The sequence below is a fragment of the Equus quagga genome, chromosome 1 (assembly GCF_021613505.1).
Source record: "Equus quagga isolate Etosha38 chromosome 1, UCLA_HA_Equagga_1.0, whole genome shotgun sequence".
NCBI classification, from domain to species: domain Eukaryota; kingdom Metazoa; phylum Chordata; class Mammalia; order Perissodactyla; family Equidae; genus Equus; species Equus quagga.
This window is the reverse complement of record NC_060267.1, coordinates 160,973,428-160,994,118: the sequence shown is the minus strand read 5'-3', so window position 1 is coordinate 160,994,118 and position 20,691 is coordinate 160,973,428. Positions and strand designations below refer to the sequence as shown.

The 20,691-nt window shown below is 44.6% G+C and overlaps 1 protein-coding gene across 1 annotated transcript in view; it reads left to right on the top strand.

The window, feature by feature from the left end:
* Positions 1-20,691, top strand: part of KAT2B (lysine acetyltransferase 2B) — a 94,945-nt gene that overhangs the window by 1,118 nt on the left and 73,136 nt on the right. The window contains exon 2 of the mRNA XM_046640543.1: positions 3-86. Coding sequence (XP_046496499.1) covers positions 3-86 — 84 coding nt within the window. The remainder of the gene's footprint in view (positions 1-2; positions 87-20,691) is intronic.

Genomic DNA, 20,691 nt, shown 5'->3' with positions numbered 1-20,691 from the left:
CCCGGATCGCCGTGAAGAAGGCGCAACTGCGCTCCGCGCCGCGGGCCAAGAAACTGGAGAAACTCGGAGTGTACTCCGCCTGCAAGGTACGCGCTCGCAGCCGCCGGGCCGCCGCGGGGGGTCTGGCCAGCGGGGAGCCCCCCGCTCCCTCCCCCTATGCCCCCGCCCCCGTCCCCGCCGCCCGCCTGGGGCCGCTGCACCGCGGAAGTGCTGCTGTCGCTCGCGCCCAATTAGCTGCTTCTCGGACCAGAGTCCTGTTGGGTTGGAAGAAGGGGAATCACCGAGACCGAGAACCTTTCATTCCTCCCCCTCGGAAGGAGTTGCCTCTGCGTCCGCGCTCCTGGGCTGCCCTGGGGCTTTGTTGCTCTGTAGGAGCCCGCCCGAGGCGCCTGCCAGGGAGTGGAGCAGTGCTCACTGTGTGGCTAGCGCCCCAGGGCCAAGGAAGAATCTCCTGGGGGATCTTCGCCCATCCTCTCCTGTGCCCCACAGGAAGGAGCTAGGTGGGAGGAGGGAGGGTGGTATAGGCTCCCGGACTCCCGGCGCTTCGGGAGATCGAAGGCGCGGAAGGCGCGGGGTGGGAAGGTGGGCACAGCCCGAGGCAAGGGTCTTGGAGCTCGGGCGCTCTCCGCCGAGGGCGGAGGCGCTGCGGCGCTCGGTGACAGCCCCGTCATGATTGTATTATTACTTGTTTAGTTAAAACGCTGTCCCAGCTGCTCGGGGTGTAAACAGGATTTGGCAAGGTGGCAGCCAGGACGGCGGGTGCTGCTGCTCAGTTTGGGGACACACGTTCCTTGCCATCCCCTCTCCGACCCAGCACTCGGCACCTGGTAGCCCCTCGGCTGCAGATCCAGATGTGGGCGCCGTGCTCCCGGGCTGGGAGGACTGCCCGAGGCCCCGGGGCAGGCTGGCCCTGCGCTGTCAGCAGCGGCTTTGTTTTGACAGGGTGACAGCTGAGGGGGGCGGGGACTTGGCCTTGTCAGCTCCTGAGGCCTGTGGCTGAGGCGGGGAAGAGACACACTCGCACACCTCCCCTGTATTCCTCCCGCCTGCTGCCAACAGGGTCAAGTTCCCAGGTTTCAGATTCCCACAACTCAGCTGCAGCAGCCACTTCTGAATTTTGGCGTAAAGATGATTAATCCTGCTAGAAGCTCGCTCCGGGTTATGCTGTTTTTAGTATTTACAGGAGCTTCTCAACCGCAAGGAATGTCTGTGCTTAACCCTTTTTCAACACCATTCCCATCCTCATGTGGATGTTGAATGCCCCCTGTGTACCCTACACTAATTCAATAAATATTTGTTGAATGAATGTAGGATCTAGCCCATTGCATCTTGAACTTTAGTGTGCATAGGAGTCACCTGGGGAGCTAGTTAAAATACTGATCCTGACTCAGTAGGTCTGGGGTGGGGCTGAGATTCTGCCTTTCTAACAAACTCTCCATGATGTGATGCTAGTCCGCTGACCACGCTCCAAGTTGCAAGACCCCAGTTCAGAACCGGACAATATGTTAGTCCCTTTTCAGTTCAGCCAAGAAAACGGAAACTGTGAGACAAGAATGCCACATGGCTGGTATTTCTGAAGAAGAAATGCAAAAAAGATAAAGTGGGGAGTGTGCTGGTAAGAAAGCTGAAGCGCCACGAGTTGGTTATGAAGGGCGTTAGACAAGACCTGGAGTGTCGGCAGAAGGGAGAACCGCACAGACTTGAGAGCAAAGTCCGCTGCTGGATGGACTTGGCATCGTGCAGCCAGAGTGGGCACCTGTAGGAACTGCGTGAGCTTAGGGTTGCTGGCCCGGCTGTCTCTTGGGTTTCCATCATGAGCGCTTTCTTTCCCTGTTGCCTTAACATCTGAAAACGCTCCTGAAGTTTTGGTCCTATCTAAACCATGAGCATATGTGCCCCGCGCTATTTTTGATGCTTTCAAATTTCCATGAGTGAGACGTAGCACCTTTTCTAAAGTTTGAGACTTGTGTTTCATGTTCACATTCATGACTAAACTTACAGGAAGGGAAAAGCTCCCTTATTACAGGCCTCTCTTCCTGCTCCTGGGAGACTCTGAAAGTGCCCACTTTTATTTGCTCATTCATTCAGGAAATATTTAGAGGAGTCCCAAGTAGGTGCCAGGCGTTGTGCTAGATGCTGGGCCTGTGACGCCCAGAATCTGTCCTTCTGGAGCTGCTGACCATGCGTGTGTACGCGTGCACGTGTGTGTGTGTGTTGCAGGCCTGGGGAGGTGGGCAGTGAACCAATTACAATGAAGTTCAGGAAACCTGCTTTGTTGGAGTAGCTTAGAACTCAGGGCAGGGCAGGTCCCAGGCTGGAGCACGGCAGGGGTGGGAATGGCTGCCTGGACAAGTGTCAGTGGGTGCTAAGGACTCTTGGCAGCGCAGGGCTGGGTGAAGTGAAGCTTCTTGTAGTGGAGAAACTGAAAGCAGTTCTGAGAGCTTGGAGCTGGGCCAACAGGAGCGGGAGCTCCATTGGCTGGGGCCACCAGGTTGGCGGGGGTGTGTGGCCAAGAGGGCATTGGGGAATCCAGGAATCCTAACTTGGGGAGTCACATTATCTCAGATTAGCTCTTTTTTTTTTAACTGTGCTTGATCGTGGTGAGGGGGTGCGAGCAAGCAAACTCTATGGTTCTTTCTCAACTTGTTTCTACCCTTCATATAAGAAAGCCCCAAAGGACAGTTTCTTTACCTTTTGTCACTGACCGGCAAGTTGGAGAGAGTAGAGAGGAGGGACCTGGAAAGAGATGAGATACTTTACTGGGGGCTATTGAAACAACAACAGGGCCCAGACCTGAGGAAAGATCTGGCCTTTAAACTTCACAAATGAAACAGAAAAAGACGGGAGCTAGTTCACAGCCAGGGCGGTGCACCACACCCCGGAGAGAAGAAAAAAAAGAAACAAACTTGTTTTGCAGGATCCAGGGTAGAGTTCTTTGAACTGTGTTCTGGCAAAGGTGGCTTCAGAGAGTCACTTTGCTTGTGTGTGACACTACCAGAGTGATCATTAAAAATGTAGATCTGACCATGTCATGCCCCTACTTAGGACCCTTAATTTCTCTTTGCTGGGGTCTGCAAAGCCCTGCGTGGGCGGCCACTGCTATCTCTGGCGCTTTCTCAGAGCCTTGCATGCATGGTTGCCTTCTACTTCAGGGCCTTTGCACACACTGTTCACTGGGATCTAAAACTCTTCTTGCCTCACTTTCAAATTAACTCCCAACTCTTCCTGCAAATCTCAGATTCCCTGTGTTTCCTTCACCTCCCTGGCCAGCCTTCTCATTATGGATTTTTTGAGCCCCTCTGTACTTACCTTTCCTTCCTGGTGCTTCATCACCATTTTTAATTGTGTGATTATTTGATATGTGTTTGTCTCTGAACAGATTCTAAGTGATGTGGTTATTGACAGGATGAAGGAGTTGGAGAAGAGAAAATGGAGGAAATGAGGAGCTGTTAGAATAGCACAGTGAAATTTTAGCCTACTTCTTGACAGTTGGGTGGAGGGGATTTTTTCACATAGGGCATTTCTAAGTATTGCACAGGTGTCTGTAGGACTGGGTTTTTAGTGTTATAAAAGAAGCCCCGGGTGGATGTGTGAGTAGCCCTGACCCAGATCTCCTTAAATTATGGTGTAATTTATCTACAAAAAAAAAAGCAAAAACCATTGACTGGCCTAATGAAATAAGCTATTTTTACTTGAGACGAGGCAGTAGGATATAGTGGCTTTACAGTTCAGACTAACCTGAGTCCAAATTTCGGATATCCAGCTGTTTGACCTTGTACAAGGACCTCACCTCCACCTCCATCTCCTTGTCTGTAAAGTAGGAATAACGACCCCAACCCATGGCATGAGCGAGCATTTAAAACAGGCCCATAGGCGTGGGGCACCCAGCAGGCTGTCTGGCCCTGGTGAGCCTCAGAGCAGCTCCGAGGAGGGGATCCCCTGACGTGGCAGGCAAGAGAGAACATGGGACATCGAGAGGCGCAAATCCCAGCTCTACCGCTTGTATGATCTTGGGCACAAGTCACTTCATTTTTCTCTGAGCCTCCATGACTTCATCTATAAAATGGAGACCGTCGCTTCAACTAACCTTGAAGTTAAGAGAGAGAAGGTCCCTCAGAGTTCCTGGAAGCTGAAAGCGCTGGGTTAATGCTGGTGAAACCCAACTGCCTGATGCTTTGCTCATTGGCTGTCAGAGTCAGTGACCACAAGCATTTATGGAGAACCCAGTTGCTTCAATTCTGGGCTGAGTGCCATACTTAGAGAGTGACATGGGCACAGGGCTATAAAATTAGTCTTAATTTAAAAAATAATGATTTATAATCTGGATCTAACACTGACTGTAGAATATGCAGAGAGCAGGGGCAGAGGTGCCATTATAAAAGTGTCCCTCGTTGGCAGGATCTGGTGAATGGGACCCTCCAACCGGCCTTCAGGTTGGAGAGAGCCCTGCACACCTTTGTGTGTGTCAGTCCCACCTCCAGAGAGCTGATTTCTTTTTCAACTCTCAGCATCTAGAGCAGCGGCTCTCACTCAGGAGCTGTTTTGCCCTCCAGGGGATATTTGGCAATGTCTGGAGACGTTTTTGGTCTTTGTAACCGGGGGGAGGTAGTGCTACTGGCGATGTTGCTGAATATCCCACGATGCCCTAGACAGCTCTCCACAGCAGAGTCGTCTGTCCCCAAATGACAATGGTGCCAAAGTTGAGAATCCCTCTTTTAGAGGAAAATTGTATTGTCCCATAATGCCATAAACATGTTTGCAACATAGGAAAAATTAATGCTTTTAATGTTCATTTGAATAACACTTGAAATCTGAAAAATCTCGCTTTGTTGAATCCTGGGCAAGTTTTTAAACAGCTTTCTTGTGGTATAATTTATAGATCATAAAACTCACCAACTGTAAGTGTGCAGTCAGATGCTTTTGAGTAAATGTGTACCGTTGTGCATTCATCACCACTGTCCGGTTTTATAACTCTTTCATTTCCCCCCAAATTTCCTCCTACTGTGGGCACGTTTTTAAGGTGATATTTGTATCAATTGACTGTTGGTTTGCAAACAGAAACCAAATAAATATCTTTTTGGAGACTCTTCTGTTAAGCAGTATTATTATAGTAAAGCACAAAACATGGAGGGGGGAATAGATAAAATGTTTTGGGGAAAAATCAGTGTTTAGCCACATGATAGCTATAAATTGTAACGTATGATTACTTTATGTGTGGTGACTCTGAAAGGCGGTGTCGTGGGGCCAGGCACACACAGGAAAAATGTTTCGTTTGGCAGGCACAATGCAAAAAGCCCGAGAGAAAGATGACCAAATTTAATTGTTTCCTCATAAACTCTCAGGGAAGATGGAAATTCAAGCCTACAAAGCCTTCAGATTGCAATTTGCAGTTTTCTGTAACTGAGAAAGTAGTTTATAGGGCAAAACAGAACAAAATCTGCTGAGGACAGTTTTGTTTTAGGAGGCGTGTGCTCGTGAATAGCATTCTGTGATGCAGCGCTGCTGGGGGTGGTGTTTTCTTTTTACCACACAGTAGATTTGAACCTAGTTACCTGTCCACGTTGGCAGGATTTAATTCTGTGTCTCTCAGGTAAATCCACAGGTCTGACCCGCCATAGCGAGTGTTGAGGGTACAACACACAGTTTCACGTGAGACACCTTGGGACAATGAGAACTTCTGCTTCTCAGGTGAAACATCTGGATAGTCAGTGCAATGCCAATAAAACTTAGATTTCCAAGACTCAGTGGCCTCTGATTTAGTCCGTTTGTCTCTCCATGAGAGGACAGTGGCTATGTGGGGACAGTTGTCAATGGTTGCCTACTCTTAATGGTTTCCTACTCCTGGCCTGATTCAGATGCAGAATGACCTATGGCAGAGTAGGAGGCTCGCTGGCTCCCTGGCTGCCTGGAGGATCCATCCTGCCCGTTCTCCCTCCACCCTGGGCACCTTGGGCAGCCACTCAACTGCCCGAGTTTCAGTTTCCTCATTGGCCAAGTGGGAGTCAAGGTGCCGCCTCATTGACTAACATGAAGATTAAACAGCTTAGCACATGTGAAAGTTCTTGGAACACAGGCATTCCAGAGACATCGATTTTATTTTATTTTTTAAATCTTCCCATTGGTATCAGCTTTGTGTTTTGCCGAACTGTTATGCGTCATGTCATTTGATTCTTCTGTCTGGGGTGGAGGAAGGTAAGGAAGATCATTTTACTAGCAGGGCGCTGAGACCCAAAGAGGCTGATCAACTTCCTCAAGCCGCAGTGGTTGCTCAGGGAAGAGCTGGCCCATGAAGGTTCTCTTTCTATAGCTCCATTTTGCATCCTCTTCCAAACTTTCTCATGGGGCGGAGGGGATGCTCTTCTTCCAAACGCTCTACAGAGAGGGTTTCATTTGTTTCGGGCTTTCTGCTGCTCTCATTTGACGTTTATTGTTCTCCTATTGAGAGATATGTTCAAAGGCTTTTCTAGTTCATTGAAACTGTGCAGGCCGTAAAGCAAACAAAGTGAGCGTTCTCTATTACCGGCCCAGGGCAGACAGATGCGTGCCCTTGATTATTTGAGAGCTGACAATCAAGAAGGGTCACTGGGCTGCCCCAGTAGAATTCCCTGTTGAAGGAAGATGAAAGAGATACCTTCTCAGGCTGTCGAAGGTGCCAGATGTGCCAGAGAGGTAAGGAATTGACCGTCCAGGATGTTGTGAAGTCCTCAAACCACTCTATATAAGACTGTACACGTAAGAGTGTCTCAGCACAATCCAGAGGAGAGTAGATTTTTTAACTTTCAATTTTATTATGCAGACAGTACGGCGCTCAAATCGTATGTTTATAGCTGGATGAATTTTTAGTATGTGTGCATCCACGCAGCCACCACACAGGTAAAGCTGTAGAGCATTTCCAGCACCTCGGAGGGCTCCTTGGTGCCCCCTCCCCACTCCTGCTAACTCTTATTCTGACTTTTATTACTGAAGATTAGTTTTGCCTGTCTTAAAGTTCCCATGGTTGAAATCATACGGTATGAAATCTTTTGCTTCTGGCTTCTGTCACTCAACATGATGTCTGTCAGCTGCATCCATGTCGTTGCATATAGCAGTAGTTTTTATTCTATTTTATTTTATTTTTTGAGGAAGGTTGGCCCTGAGCTAACATCTGTGCCCATCTTTCTCTGTATGTGGGACGCCTGCCGCAGCATGGCTTGAGAAGTGGTGCATAGGTCCGCACCCAGCATCCCAACCAGTGAACCCCGGGCCACCAAAGCGGACTGTGGAAACTTAACTGCCATACCACCAGGTCAGCCCCAAAGACACATGTTTTTAAACTAAAGAACAAGTTAAAAATTGTCAACTATTTTCAGGATGGAAGTCACTGGATGTGGACAACTTCATAAAATGAATTTTAATTAGGCTTTCCAAAGGAAAGATGGGAATTTGAAATTCAGGTATACTGGGAAGAGCCCCTGAGGGCAGGAATATGGACAAGAAATCAAGGAGGTGTACTGGGTCAAGCAGATGTAGATAAGGATTGGAAGGGAGGAAGAGAGGCAGAATGACGGGGAGGTGGGAGCAGGGGGCCCTGTGATGTCACAGCTGGTGGAATGCGCAGGCTGCACAGTTCCTTCTCTCCTGGAGTCTGTGTTGGTGAGTCCTTAGTGGTAAATATCCACGCGAAGTCCTCCTGTCACCCATCCTTGGTTCTGGAAGAGGAGTCGAGTTGTACATTGTATTCTGCAAGCCATACAGAACTGTACATGTTGGGAGCTGTGGCAGGGTTCCTAGAAGGCTGGGAGAACCCAGTACATAAAGCTCCAGTGAGCATTGATAGCTCTGTGATGCTGGCCTAGGGGTGGAGGTGTAGGAAAGAGAACGTTCTGATTCATCCCCTATGTTCTCCAGAACTGTGTGCTGAGGTCACTAAAGGGCGCCTTCTCCCCAGGAGTGGCAGGGAGGAATGCGATTACTGCACAGCCCCACACAGTTTTTGTGTAACAACTCATCCTTGAAGACTCATATTAAATATATAAGATAAGCTTATTATTTAATGGAATCATATGGACCATCCACTTAAAATAATCTTTTCCGTAATTGATATATTTAACACAGCAGGACTTTAATTTATTTTTACTGGAAGAGTGTGTGTTTGCCTGTACACAGGGTGTCATACCTATTGCCATTTACTTATTCATTTAACATTCCTTTCCTTGGGCTGCCATAGAAGATTTCTGCTCATGTAGCTCCTGTCCAAACTCCTTATGACAGTTCATCACTTAGTTATAATTGAAATAGAACTGAATCCTTTATAATTTTGAATTGCTTTCATCTCTCACATCTAATTGTGCATGCTGTTACCCACTGGATGGTACACTTTTCTCCTCCGGATATTGGTATAGCTTGTTGTCAAGTTGTCAAGCTTCATCCCCATGTGTTCTCAAATGCCAGCTTCTCAGACAAGTCTTCCTGACCACCTCCCAACATATCTAAAATAGCGGCACCCCATCCCTCTATAATCTTAACTTGTTTTGCTTTCCTTTACTGCATTTATCAACACTTGGAAATCGTGTATATATGTATGTGTGTATATATATATATTTAATAATTTCTTGTCTGTTTCCTTCATGACAATAGAAGCTCCATGAAGCAGGGACTTTGGTTCATTCCGTATCTCAGGTCCATGGACCATGCCTTGCACATAGTAGGCACTTAGTACGTATTTGTTGAATAAATGGATCATTTCATATTTACAGTGAATTTCATATTCACAGGCTTTGTGAGACTGGAAGAAAGGAATCCTGTTTTAAAGATGAGGAAACTGAGGCTCAGGGAGGTTTGGTAACTTGCCCAAAGTCCTGTGGTCAGCAGCTGGGCGGCCCTGAGCTGGGGCTGGGGCTGGAACAGCATCTCTGACTCATAGCTAAGGGTGGTTCCTGTGAGCTCCCGGTGGACCTGACAGCTTGCAGTGCTTGTCTCATGGCCTGGACTTCTGCTACAAGACAGGGCAAGGAGACGTTGCACCAACTTTTAGTCTTTCTTTGAGCAAATGATGTGAACTTCTCTGACCCCCGTTTCCTCTTCTGCAAATTAGAATTAAATTCTCCCTAGGGCATTGTATTGTAAGACTAGCAAGTTGAAACCTATGAAGTGAGAAAAAGGCCCTACCATAATTCTAAAAATCTATATTATGTTAGTGAACTAGAAAAGCAAATCAAATTGCCTATAAAGGCATGTTTTCTAAATACTTTTTATATTTTTTGTTGCTCTGCTGCCCACTTAAACTAAAGGCTACAATAAGCTTTCTTTAATTTGTTCTTCTGTTTGTACCCAGAGGCCTAGACACAGGGCTTACTATTTTTTAAATCAGGAGATGAGTGCATTTATTTTGGAAAAATGTGTGAATAATGTCTCTAATGATCCACTTGGAATAATACACCACCTAACCTTAGAAGGGGGCCTTGAGTAATCTCTTCAGTGACCTCAGGGCAAGATCTGTGGGGATGCTTCCATTAATTCTACACTGTCCTAACTCACTCCTCATTCATTGTGTGCTCTTGGCCTGTGCAGTCTTCTGTGAGGCTTCTGTGGTATGCAGGAGATTCCAGAAGTGCAGAGATGAGACCTGAATAAGAGCATAGTGACTGATGGCCGCAGCCCTAATTTGCATCAGCTCTAACAAGCTGGTGTTGAAACTGGATGGCAGAAGGCCAAGGAAGCCAAGGTCAGCATACTTTGGAATAGCAAAGTGAGTCATGTAACTCAGGATTTGCACCTACCCACAGGACTCCCTCACTCACCCCACCTCCAAGGGAACACGTCCACGGGGCTTGGTTAGGTCCCTGTGCCCAGCTCTGTCCTAGGTGTGTGGTGAGTGACAAAAGGAAGTGAAAGTCACAAGGAGCCTCTCATCTTGGTGGGAGACAGATACGGAAGGAAAGAAAAATTCAAGTGAAAAATCAAGCATGGAGTCAGCACAGAGAGAAACCATCCCCATCAAGAGCTGGGGGCAGGTGGAAGTGTAGGAGAAAGGCCCAGCACAAATGAAGTGAACAGTATAAAACGAAGCAGAGAAGCAAAACTGAAGGGAGCAAGACGTCAGAGTGGTTTAGTACGTGGTCCTGGGCAACAGAAGGCCTGGGTGTGAATCCCACTGTGCTGCTTTCTTACCGTGTGACTCTGGGCAGATTACTTAACCTTTACAAGCCTCAGGTTTCATAGCTGTAAAATGGAGATAGTGATATTGTCAACTTTTTCCATTCGTTCAGCAAGTGTTGTTTAACATGCCAGGCGTTGGTTTAGATGCTGGGGATACAGTGACAGATGGGTCCTTACTCTGGCAGAGCTTGCTTTCTGGTTGCAGAAGCAGACAGTAAACAAGAAACTAACAGAAAGTGGTAAATACCACACAGAGAATGAAAACAGAGAAGTAAATGAGAGTGCGTGGGGAGTTCCTTCAGATATGTGCCCAGAAAGGTCTCAGCTGAGGGTACACAGTCTGGGGCCTGAATGCTGGTGAGAAGCCAGCTCTCTGGGGGGAGGTGAGGGGAGAGGGTGCCCGGTGGGGAGTGCGAAGACTCTGGGGCAGGAAATGGCTTGGCATGATCCGCGGCGGCCAGGGAACCACTGTGGCTAGCTGGGGTTAGACAGGGGAGCAGGTGTAGATGAGGTGGAAGACGATGGACCCAGATTGCCAAAGCATGCTTTTCATACAGTGAAATGATTCGATCTCCAGTTCTGATCAGTTTCGACAAATGCATATCAATACATAGATATTTTCATCACCCTGGAAAGTTCCCTCCTGCTCCTTGCCATTCAGTCTCTCTCCCCCAGAAGCAACCACTGATTTACTTTGTGTCACCATAAGTTGGTTTAGATATTCTAGAATTTCATATAAATGATAACCACACAGTACATAACTGTTCTTCTTTCATTCAGCATAATATTTTTTGAGATTCATCCATGTTCTTACATGTATTAGTAGTTAATTTCTTTTTATTGCTGAAAAGCATTCCGTTGCATGGATATAGCATGGCTTGTTTTTCCATTCATCTGTTGATGGACGTCTGGGCTGTTTCCAGTGGATTCAGATAAGATTTGCATTTTATTTATTTTTGAAGATTTTGTTTTTCCTTTTTCTCCCCAAAGCCCCCCGGTACATAGTTGTATATATATATTTTTTAGTTGTGCGTCATTCTAGTTGTGGCATGTGGGATGCTGCCTCAGCATAGCTTGATGAGTGGTGCCATGTCCGCACCCAGGATCCAAACCAGCAAAACCCTGGGCCGCTGAAGCGGAGCGCGGGGCGCCTGAACTTAACCACTCGGCCATGGGGGCGGGGGGCAGCCCCCAGATTTGCATTTTAAAGTGTCTCGTTTGGCTGCTCTGAGGAGAATTAAGTTTACAAGAGAAAGAATGGAAAAAGAGGACCAGTTGACGTTATTGCAGACTTGGTATAGTTGGATGATGACTTGGACAAGGTGGTAGCAGTGGAGGGGGCAAGAAGTAGACGGTTTGGGACTGTATTGTGAGTGTAGAGGCAACGAGACTTGATTTGTTGTTGGGAGCTGGCATGTGAAGAAAAGACAGAAATGAACCTAATGTCTAGGTTGTTGGCCTGAGCAACTGAAAGGACGGTAGTTCTGTTTACCAAGATGGGCAAGACCATGGGAGAAGCAGGTTTGGGTGGGTGAGAATCAAGAGTTTTTTCTCAAATGTGTTAAATTAGGCACATCTCTTAGTAGTCAAGTGTTTTGATGATAAAATGAGTTAATCCATTTAGCAGTTTGGTATAGTATCTGGAACATTCTAAATGTTCAGTAAATGGTGGCTACTATTACAGTTAAAAGCAGTGCTAAATAGTAATTATTGATCTTAATAAAGAGAGTAGCCAAATTGGAGAAAAGGAAAAACAAGTAAACAGAAATGATAGAAGTAGGATCCACTGGGTAAACAAGAAGTCACTTGACAGAAGGTCTTGAATTTCAGGTAGAATTTTGAATTGAATCCACTTCATAATAGTGAGTCTTTGCACTTTAAGGAGGAGACACAAGGTCTTGGAGTGCCAGCGAGGAGTTCTAGGTTTTGGTCTTGGCTCTTTGCTTCTTTGCCAGCTGGGTGAGCTCAGGCAAGCCACACCCTTTCTCTAAGCGTTGAATTACTTGTCCTACGGGGTTATTGGGAGGGGTAAATAAGATGATGTAGGCCAACATTGCCTTGGAAATTATCAGGCAGAAATGTTCTACATTATTAAATGGCATTTTAGTGTAGAATGATGTGTGTAGTGGGTGTTAGATGGAGAGTTGGGAGTGGGAATGTATTGAAAGTGGGGAGGAAGCTGGTTTTTCTAATTGGCTATTAAGGGCCTGACCTAGGGCAGTGAGAATGGAGAAGGTATAAATCTGGGAGAGACTTTGAAAGAAGAATCAGATGGCATTGAGGTGAAGCCAATTGAATGTAGCTGTATGAGCCTCAGCAGCTTGGAGAATGGAAATTCCAAGGGAGGGAATAGGATAATTGAAAAGGGGTTGTTGAAGTTAAGGACAAGCCTTAATGTGAAACTTACTGGGCAGAGATGCCAGATGTGGGCAGTTGGGAATGTGGGCTGGAAGTTCTGCTTTGCAGGTTGGGCTGGTTATGTGGATTTGCGAGTCATCAGCCTAGATAGTGACTGATACCATGAGGATGTGAGCTGTCCGAGGAAGCAACATATATCGCACTATTTTGCTCATCCCGGTTGACTTGGTGCCAAAACAACAGGCCTCAGAGTGAAAAATTCTGTCAGTCAGCTGGTTGTCTGGGCTGCTCAATGTCAGCTAAACAGTTTGACAGATCTTTCCACTGTGTTGAAGACTGAGCTGACTGCTTTGCCAAGTTCACAGATAACGTCTGAGATTGGGTTTGCGTGTATTAAAAGAGATTCCAGGAATTGTCTGGAATTTAGGGTTCTGGAGCCCCAGTTTCTTGGCCCTGGTATCATTCAGGACCTCTTGAGACTGCTGCTAGGGTGATGCATGTTTGGGTTTGGTCCTGGAGAGGTGACTCAGATGTAATGAAGTCTGGCCCACTCCTAGGCCATTTGGTAGCACTGGAGTCATTCTAGCAGCTTCTGAGACAATACCTGAGGATCCTGGGCCTTTGACTCATTCAGACCTGCTTAAAGAGGGCAGTTCCTTATTCAACTCCAGCACAGGCACAAGGACTTCTTCCAGACAGGGATGTCCCCAAGGTTTTCTGTTGGTTTGATGTTGGAATAATCTTGGATAGCATGGAAGAAAAGCGTTTGAATTGGGTGTTTATACCTGGGTTGTTTTGCCCTGGGTTATTTCTTCATGATGTGATTTCCATTCTCCTTCTGTAATCATTTTTTGTGTGTGTGTGAGGAAGATTCGCCCTGAGCTAACACCTGTGCCGGTCTTCCTCTACTTTGTATGTGGTATGCCTCCAAAGCATGGCTGATGGGCAGATAGGTCCACACTGGGGATCCGAACCTGCCAACCCAGGCCTCCAAAGTGGAGCGCACAGAACTTTAACCTCTTGGCCACAGGGCCGGCCCTCCTTCTGTGTTCTTGACCACTCTCTTCAGTATTTGTTTTTGTGGTTCCTTTTGGTTTTCCAGACCAAAATGGCACTCGTAATTAAGGTCTTCACAGACGCTTCTGCTGCTGAATTACCTCACCAGTTATCTTTTCTCCTCTTCCAGCTCTGTTTTCACATTTAATTCCAGGCAAATTTGATGCCCTGAGGGAAGTATCCCTCGCCCATTCCTGCTTTCTTTTTTCCTCTTGTGCCGGAAGTCCCTAGATTCTTAAAATCCCAGTTTCGAGTCATAGTTTAATGGTGTCCGCTGGCCTTCCCTGTACAACTGTGTGAACTGGAAGGTTTGCCACATAATGGAGAAAGAAAAAAGGTTTATGTCCCAGAAGGGATGACTTAGCCATTAAAATTTAAACTGTATGTGGAAAGCTAAAGTTAACCCAGGAAGAAGAGAGAGGCATTGCCACCCACTCCCATCACACCATCTTTTCCCCTTCATATCTTTGCTACTCAAAGTGTGGTCCCCACCTGGGAACTTTTTAGAAATGCAGAATCTTCAGGCCCACCTCAGACTGATTGAATCTCAATCTGCATTTTAACATGATGTCCAGGTGATTCGTGAACAGATTTAAGTTTGAGAAGCACCCCTCCAAATCACAAGAGCATTATCCAAACTGCTTCTAAAGCAGTTCACTTCCAAAGAGAAAACTTATTGGCCTCACAACTGCATACTGTGGAGTCCAGGTGCTGGCGGTGGTGTTTTAAATACGATTAAAAGATTTTTTTCAAAGTAATACACACACAGTTAAGAGGAAACTTCACACAGCTCACAATGGTAGCAAATGACAGTGTAAACCCTCTCACCCCAACCCTGCTCGTCCCATCTCTCTCCTCACTCGCTTTGAATCCTTTCCAGAAATTGGTAGTCCCCCACCCAATTCTCCTGCGCTGTATGTTATATTTTATATGACAGTCAAGAAGGGGAATTAGATTTACTGTACAGAAATCCACTTTAGATTCCAATTAGGCTCGAATGAACTTGTGAACATGCCAGAAAGTTGTGTGTCACCAAGTCAAAGGTGTTGAGTGAAGGAGCCCAAATGGAACACTAGTAACTCGGCCTTATTATTAGCAACTATTAATTGTTTCAAACTCTCCAGTAATTTTAAAAACAGGGCAACCTACTTAATGACTCACTTATTCCTGTCGTTTGCTGCTTCTCTTTTGCAGAGACAATTTCTGACAGCGGAGGTGTGGTCACCTAGACACTGTAACTTCTTTTGGTTTTTTAGATCAGAAAAGGACAGAGGTGGAGATCCCCATGTGCTGTCTTGTTTGTTTTTTTTTTTTTTAACGTAGTTTATTGAGCTCTAATTTGTGAAGAGAAAATAAGCCTCAGTTTTTGGATGCGCTTTGGGGAAACTTTGCAGAAGACCTATATTTGAAGTGATAGTTTCTAGCAATTCTTGCCTTTGAAAAGACAACTTATTGAGGTATAATTTGTGTACCATAAAATTCTCTGGTTTTAAGTGTACAATTCAGTGATTTTTAGGAAATTGACTGAGTTGTGTAATCATTATCCCAATCCAGTTTCAGAAGGTTTCCATCACCCCAGAAAGATCCTTGCATCCATTTATGGTCAATCCCATTAACACCCCCAGCCCAAGGCTGCTAATCTACTTTCTATTTCTATAAATTTGCCTTTTCTGGACGATTATATAAATGGAATTATGCAATACGTAGTCTTTTCTGACTGACTTCTTATACTTAGCGTAATGTTTCTGAGGTTCATCTATGTTGTGGCACATACAGCATCTCATTCTTTTTTATTGCCAAATAATATTCCAGTATAAGGATATGCCACGTTTGGTTTATGTATTCCCCAGTTGATGGACCTTTGGATTCTTTCTACCTTTTGCCTAATATGAATCATGTTACCATGGACGTGTGTGTGCAAGTTTTCGTGTAGATACATGTTTTTATTTCTCTTGGGTAGTTACTTTGGAGTGGGTTTGCTAGGTCATGTGGTAAATTTATGTTTAACTTTTAAAAAAATTTATTACTTTTTTAAGTTGTGGTAAAATACACAGCACAAAAAAATTTCAGTGGCATTAAGAAATTCACGTTGTTGTGTAATCATCACCACTATCTATCCACAGAACTCTTTATCTTGCAAAACTGAACCTTTATACCATTACACAATAACTCCCATTCCTCACTCTGCTCAACTCCTGGCAGCCACCATCCTACTTTCTGTCTCTGACTTGACTACTCTAGGTACCTCATAAAAGTGGAGTCATGCAGTATTTGTCCTTATGTTATTTATTTAATTAGCATAATGTCCTCAAGGTTCACCCATGTTGGAGAGTGTGTCAGAATTTCCTTTTCTTTAAGGTTAAATAATATTCCATTGTATGCACATACTACAATTTGTTTATCCTTTGTCTGTCAGTGGACACTTGGGTTGCTTCCAACTTTTGGCTATTATAAATAATGCTTCTGTGAACATGGGCATACAAATATCTCCTTAAATTCTTGCTTTCAATTCTTTTGGGTATATACCCAAAAGTGGAATTGCTAGATCATATGGTATTTCTATTTTTAACTTTTTGAGGAACTGTCATACTGTTTTCCATAGTGGCTGCACCAATTTTCCTTTCCACCAAGAGTGCACAAGGGTTTCCATTTCTCCACATCTTGTCAACACTTGCTATTTTCTGTGTTTTTGGTAATAGCCATCCTGATGGGTATGAAGTGGTATCTCATTGTGGTTTTGATTTGCATTTCCATAATGATTAGTGATGTGTTTCTTTTCATGTGCTTATTGGCCATTTGTATGTCTTTGGAGAAATGTCTGTTCAAGTCTTTTGCCCATTTTTTTATGGGTTATTTTTGTTGTTGTTGAGTTGTAGGAGTTTTTTATATATTCTGGATATTAACCCCTGATCAGTTATTTGACTGGCAAATATTTTTTCCCCATTCCATGGGTTGCCTTTTCACTCTGTTGATTATGTCCTTCGATGTACAGAAGTTTTAAATTTTGATTGTCTGATTTATTTTTTCTTTTGTTGTCTGTGCTTTTGCTGTCATATCCAAGAAATCATTGCCAAATCCAATGTCATGAACCTTTTCTCCTATGTTTTAAGAGTTTTATAGTTTTAGGTTTTATGTTTAGGTCTTTGATCAATTTGGAGTTAATTTTTTGTTTGTTTGTTTTTTGATAAGGAAGATTTGCTCTGAGCTAACATCTGTTGCCAATCTTCCTCTTTTTTTGCTTGAGGAAGATTAGCCCTGAGCTAATATCTATGCCAGTCTCCCTCCATTTTGTATGTGGGTCGCCACCACAGCATGGCTGATGAGTGGTATATGTCCACGCCTGGGATCCAAACCTGTGAACCCAAGCCACTGAAGCACAGCATGCCAGACTTAACCACTAGGCCACTTGGCTGGCCCTATTTGGAGTTAATTTTTATATATGGTGTAAGGTAAATTCTGGCAACTTCATTCTTTCACATGTGAATATCCCATTTTTCTAGCATCATCTGTTGAAAAGACTCTCCTTTCCCCATTGAATGGTCTTGGCACCCTTGTCAAAAGTCATTTGACCATATATTTGAGGATTTATTTTGGGGCTCTCTATTCTGTTCTGTTGGTCTATGTTTAACCTTTTAAGAAACTGCCAAATTGTTTTCTAGGGTAGCTGTACCATTTTACATTCCCTCCAACAATCTTGAAGCTTCCCATTTCCTACCTGTGTCAATGTTTGTTATTATCTTCTCTTTTGATTATAGCCATCCTTGTGGGTATGAAGTTGTATCCCTTTATGATTTTGGTCCTTGACTTTTAAACCTTCTGCCTTTGTCCAACCTGGAACAGAGAGGTAGTAAAATAGAATGAGGACCTCTCCACACAACCACAGGACCAGTTATCTGCCTGAACACACCAGGACTTCTGAAGGGTAGACCAAATAAGCTCAGGCAAGTCTATTAACATCTTAGAGCCTCAGCTTTCTCTTCTGAATAATGGGATTAATTAATACCTTCCTCACACAGGGTAAGATAAGAACAGGCAAACGTGCTTTTCTCTTTTAGGTGCTTAATACAAATTGTATTCACAGTATTCCACAAATTTCCCTTCACTGTGTTCTTGCTGTGGGACATCCCTGTCACTGATTTCAGTTTTCCAGCAAATATGACTTTCCAGTATTTTAAGCATGACTGAATCCTGCTAGACAGCTTGGCTGTCTTTCTCCTTTTCCTCTGGATGTGACCCACATATCTTCACACCCACCTCACTCATCAACACTGAGTGAACCGTGAGCTCCCTTCTCCCTTGTCTGTCTGTCATCTGGGTCATGATCACTTGTTTATCCAGTTTAGCTTCCTTCTCATCATCCATCCTGGCTTCTGCATACTATGACAAAGTCTGTTGTGTTTGCTTGACCTCTAACCCTGGATTCTATTGGGGTAAAACCATTTTTATCCTAGACCTGTTGAAAGCGATGCAGTGGGCTTTTCTTCTTTCTTAGTTCTGCCACGTCTGCAGAGACTTCTCTTGGGGGAGATGAAGTCATCTGGGTAGCCTTCCCCTCCTTGGCCCGGGGTGCTAGCTGCTGCAGTAATTGGCTTGGCAGCACACTCCCTAAAAGGTTGTCCTTCAGCGGGTACTTTGTTAAAGCTGCAAGGCCAGTGCCCTTGGGAGTTCCCGTAGACAGCAGCTGTCTTGCCTAATTAAGGAGAGATATGAGAAAGGTGTTTTGAAGGGAGGCCTTTTATCTGGAAGAACAGTGCCTGGGCCTGAACATCTGGAAGGGAGATATGAAGGGCAAGGCAGAGGGCATGGTGGCAGCAGCCTGGAAAACTTGGCAGAAAATGCTTTGCTGGCAGTTAGGGATAATGACATTGAATGTTTTCTAAAGGACTTAGTATGTCTTTAGTAAATTGGGCAATGAGTCCCACACGTATTAAAATTTTTGTGCTCTTAGGTTTCCAAGTGTCCCATGGTGCATGTGCATGTGTAGGAAGTACTTTTCATATTCTACCAAAAAAAAAAAAAAAATCCTGAAACAAGTGAGCAAAAGTTCAAGGGATTTCCAGATATCTCAAAGGGATATAACTTGAACCACTTAGAACCACTTAGGAAATTTTGGGACTATTCTTTGCCTAAGCTGTTAGGGTCCATAATGAAGACTTGGGTTTTAGGGGGTGGATCCCCTTAAACTTTAGTGCAGCAATGTCCAATAGAAATATAATGTGGCCACGCATGTCACTTAACCTTTTCTAGTAGCCACATGTATTAGTTTTCCAGGGCTGCCATAAATGATCACAAATAGGGTGGGTTAAGCAACAGAAGCTTCTTTTATTCACAGTTTTGGAGGCCAGAGGTCTGAAATCAAGGTGTCAGCAGGGCCATACCTTCTCTGAAGGCTCTGGAAAGAATCGTTCCTTGCGTCTCCCTGGCATCTGGTGGCTCCTGGCAATCCTTGGCGTGGCTTGGTTTATTGATGCGTTACTGCAATCGCTGCCTCTGTCTTCACATGGCGGCCTTCCATGTGTGTCTGTGACTCGGAGTCCAAATCTCCCTCTCTTTTCTTTTATAAAAGCACCAGTTACTGGTTTTAGGGCCCAGTCTAAGTCCAGGATAATTTCATCCCAAGATCTTTAAGTTGTCATTATCTACAAAGACTCTATTTCTGAATAAGATCCCATTCTGAGGTTCCAGGTGGACATGAACTTTGGGGGACGCTATTCAACCTGTTACACCACGTGAAAGAATGAGAAAACCAACAACTGAATTTTATTAATTTTAGTGTTTTATTTAACCTAATATTCCAAAATATCATTATACACGTAATCAGTGTAAAAGAATTCTTGGTGAGATATTTTAACATTCTTTTTTTTTCTTGGATGCTAACTCTTTGAAATCCAGTGTGTATTGCACACTTAGAATGCATCTCAACTTGGACCTGCCACCTTTAGAAGCCGGGACACCCGCTTGTAGCTGGCTGCCACGTGTTGGCCAACACAGTTGGAGTGCTGTGTGGCTGACAAAGCTTGTATTTCTCAACTTTTTGTCTTATGTTTCCTCCCTCTCTCTATTCCTCTCCCCCTCCCTTCATCGTCCTCTTAGTTTTCAGGGAATTTTCTGTTTATTTGGAAAAAGTCTCAGTTGTTCTGAACAAAAGAAATAAAAATCTACTCTGTAAAAGTTACTGGGATCCCAAGACTCAGAGGAGGAAGCAAAGTTAACCAGTTTTGAAAGAAAAGCCCTTTATTCAGTTACGTTTTTAAGCATCAGTGTTTATTGTTGGTAGAATTCACTGAGCGCGTCTGTCACAAGTGGCTTAGATAAGTGTGGTTAATATTTGGGATGTAACATTTTTTATCGAGTGGGGGGAATATAAGAATTTATTGTTACAAATCTCCCTGCCATGAGATTCGTGACCCACCCGTTAATTAGCATCCTATGAACATGGCCATTATTCTCTGTTGTATTAAGACAAGAGGGGCATAAACTTTTCTTTCTGGGCCTCTAAGACTGTTGCAATAGTGAAGTTAAGATTTCTGTCTCTCAAAATCTGTATTGTCTTCTCCAAGAATTGCAAGCTTGTTACTTTTTGGCTTGAACCGCAGTGAGAGGAGGGAGTTTTATAAGCAGCCCCACAGGGAGAAAAGTTTTGGATCCTTGAATTCTTAAATGTGGTTTGTGATAAGGATGTGGTTTTCCACCATTCCTCCCCCCAGCTGATATATACTGAGCCTCTGTTACTGGTGTTGGAATTTTTCTAGAATTGTGTTTTCCCCTCACATGAGTCAATGTTAAGGAAAATTAGCAAGCAATCCATGGATATGAATGCCATAGAGAAAAATATAAAGTACGATGTGAATGTCCCTTCCCCTCCCCCACCTTCCCCCACCCCTGTAAGTATGTGTCTATCTGGTTCCTCTGTATATCCTCACACATATATATTTAAATTGTGTATTCATTTATTTTTAAAAAACATACATCGGATTATGCCATGTATACTATACTTTGCCTTTTCTGCCATTCACTAGGACCTAGAGAGGTTTCATGTCAGTACAAATAGTTCGCCTTGTTGTTGACAAAGATGGCGTAAATCTGTGGTACCAATCCACGTAATTTGATAAATTCTTCTCTTACTGATCAAATTTTAGA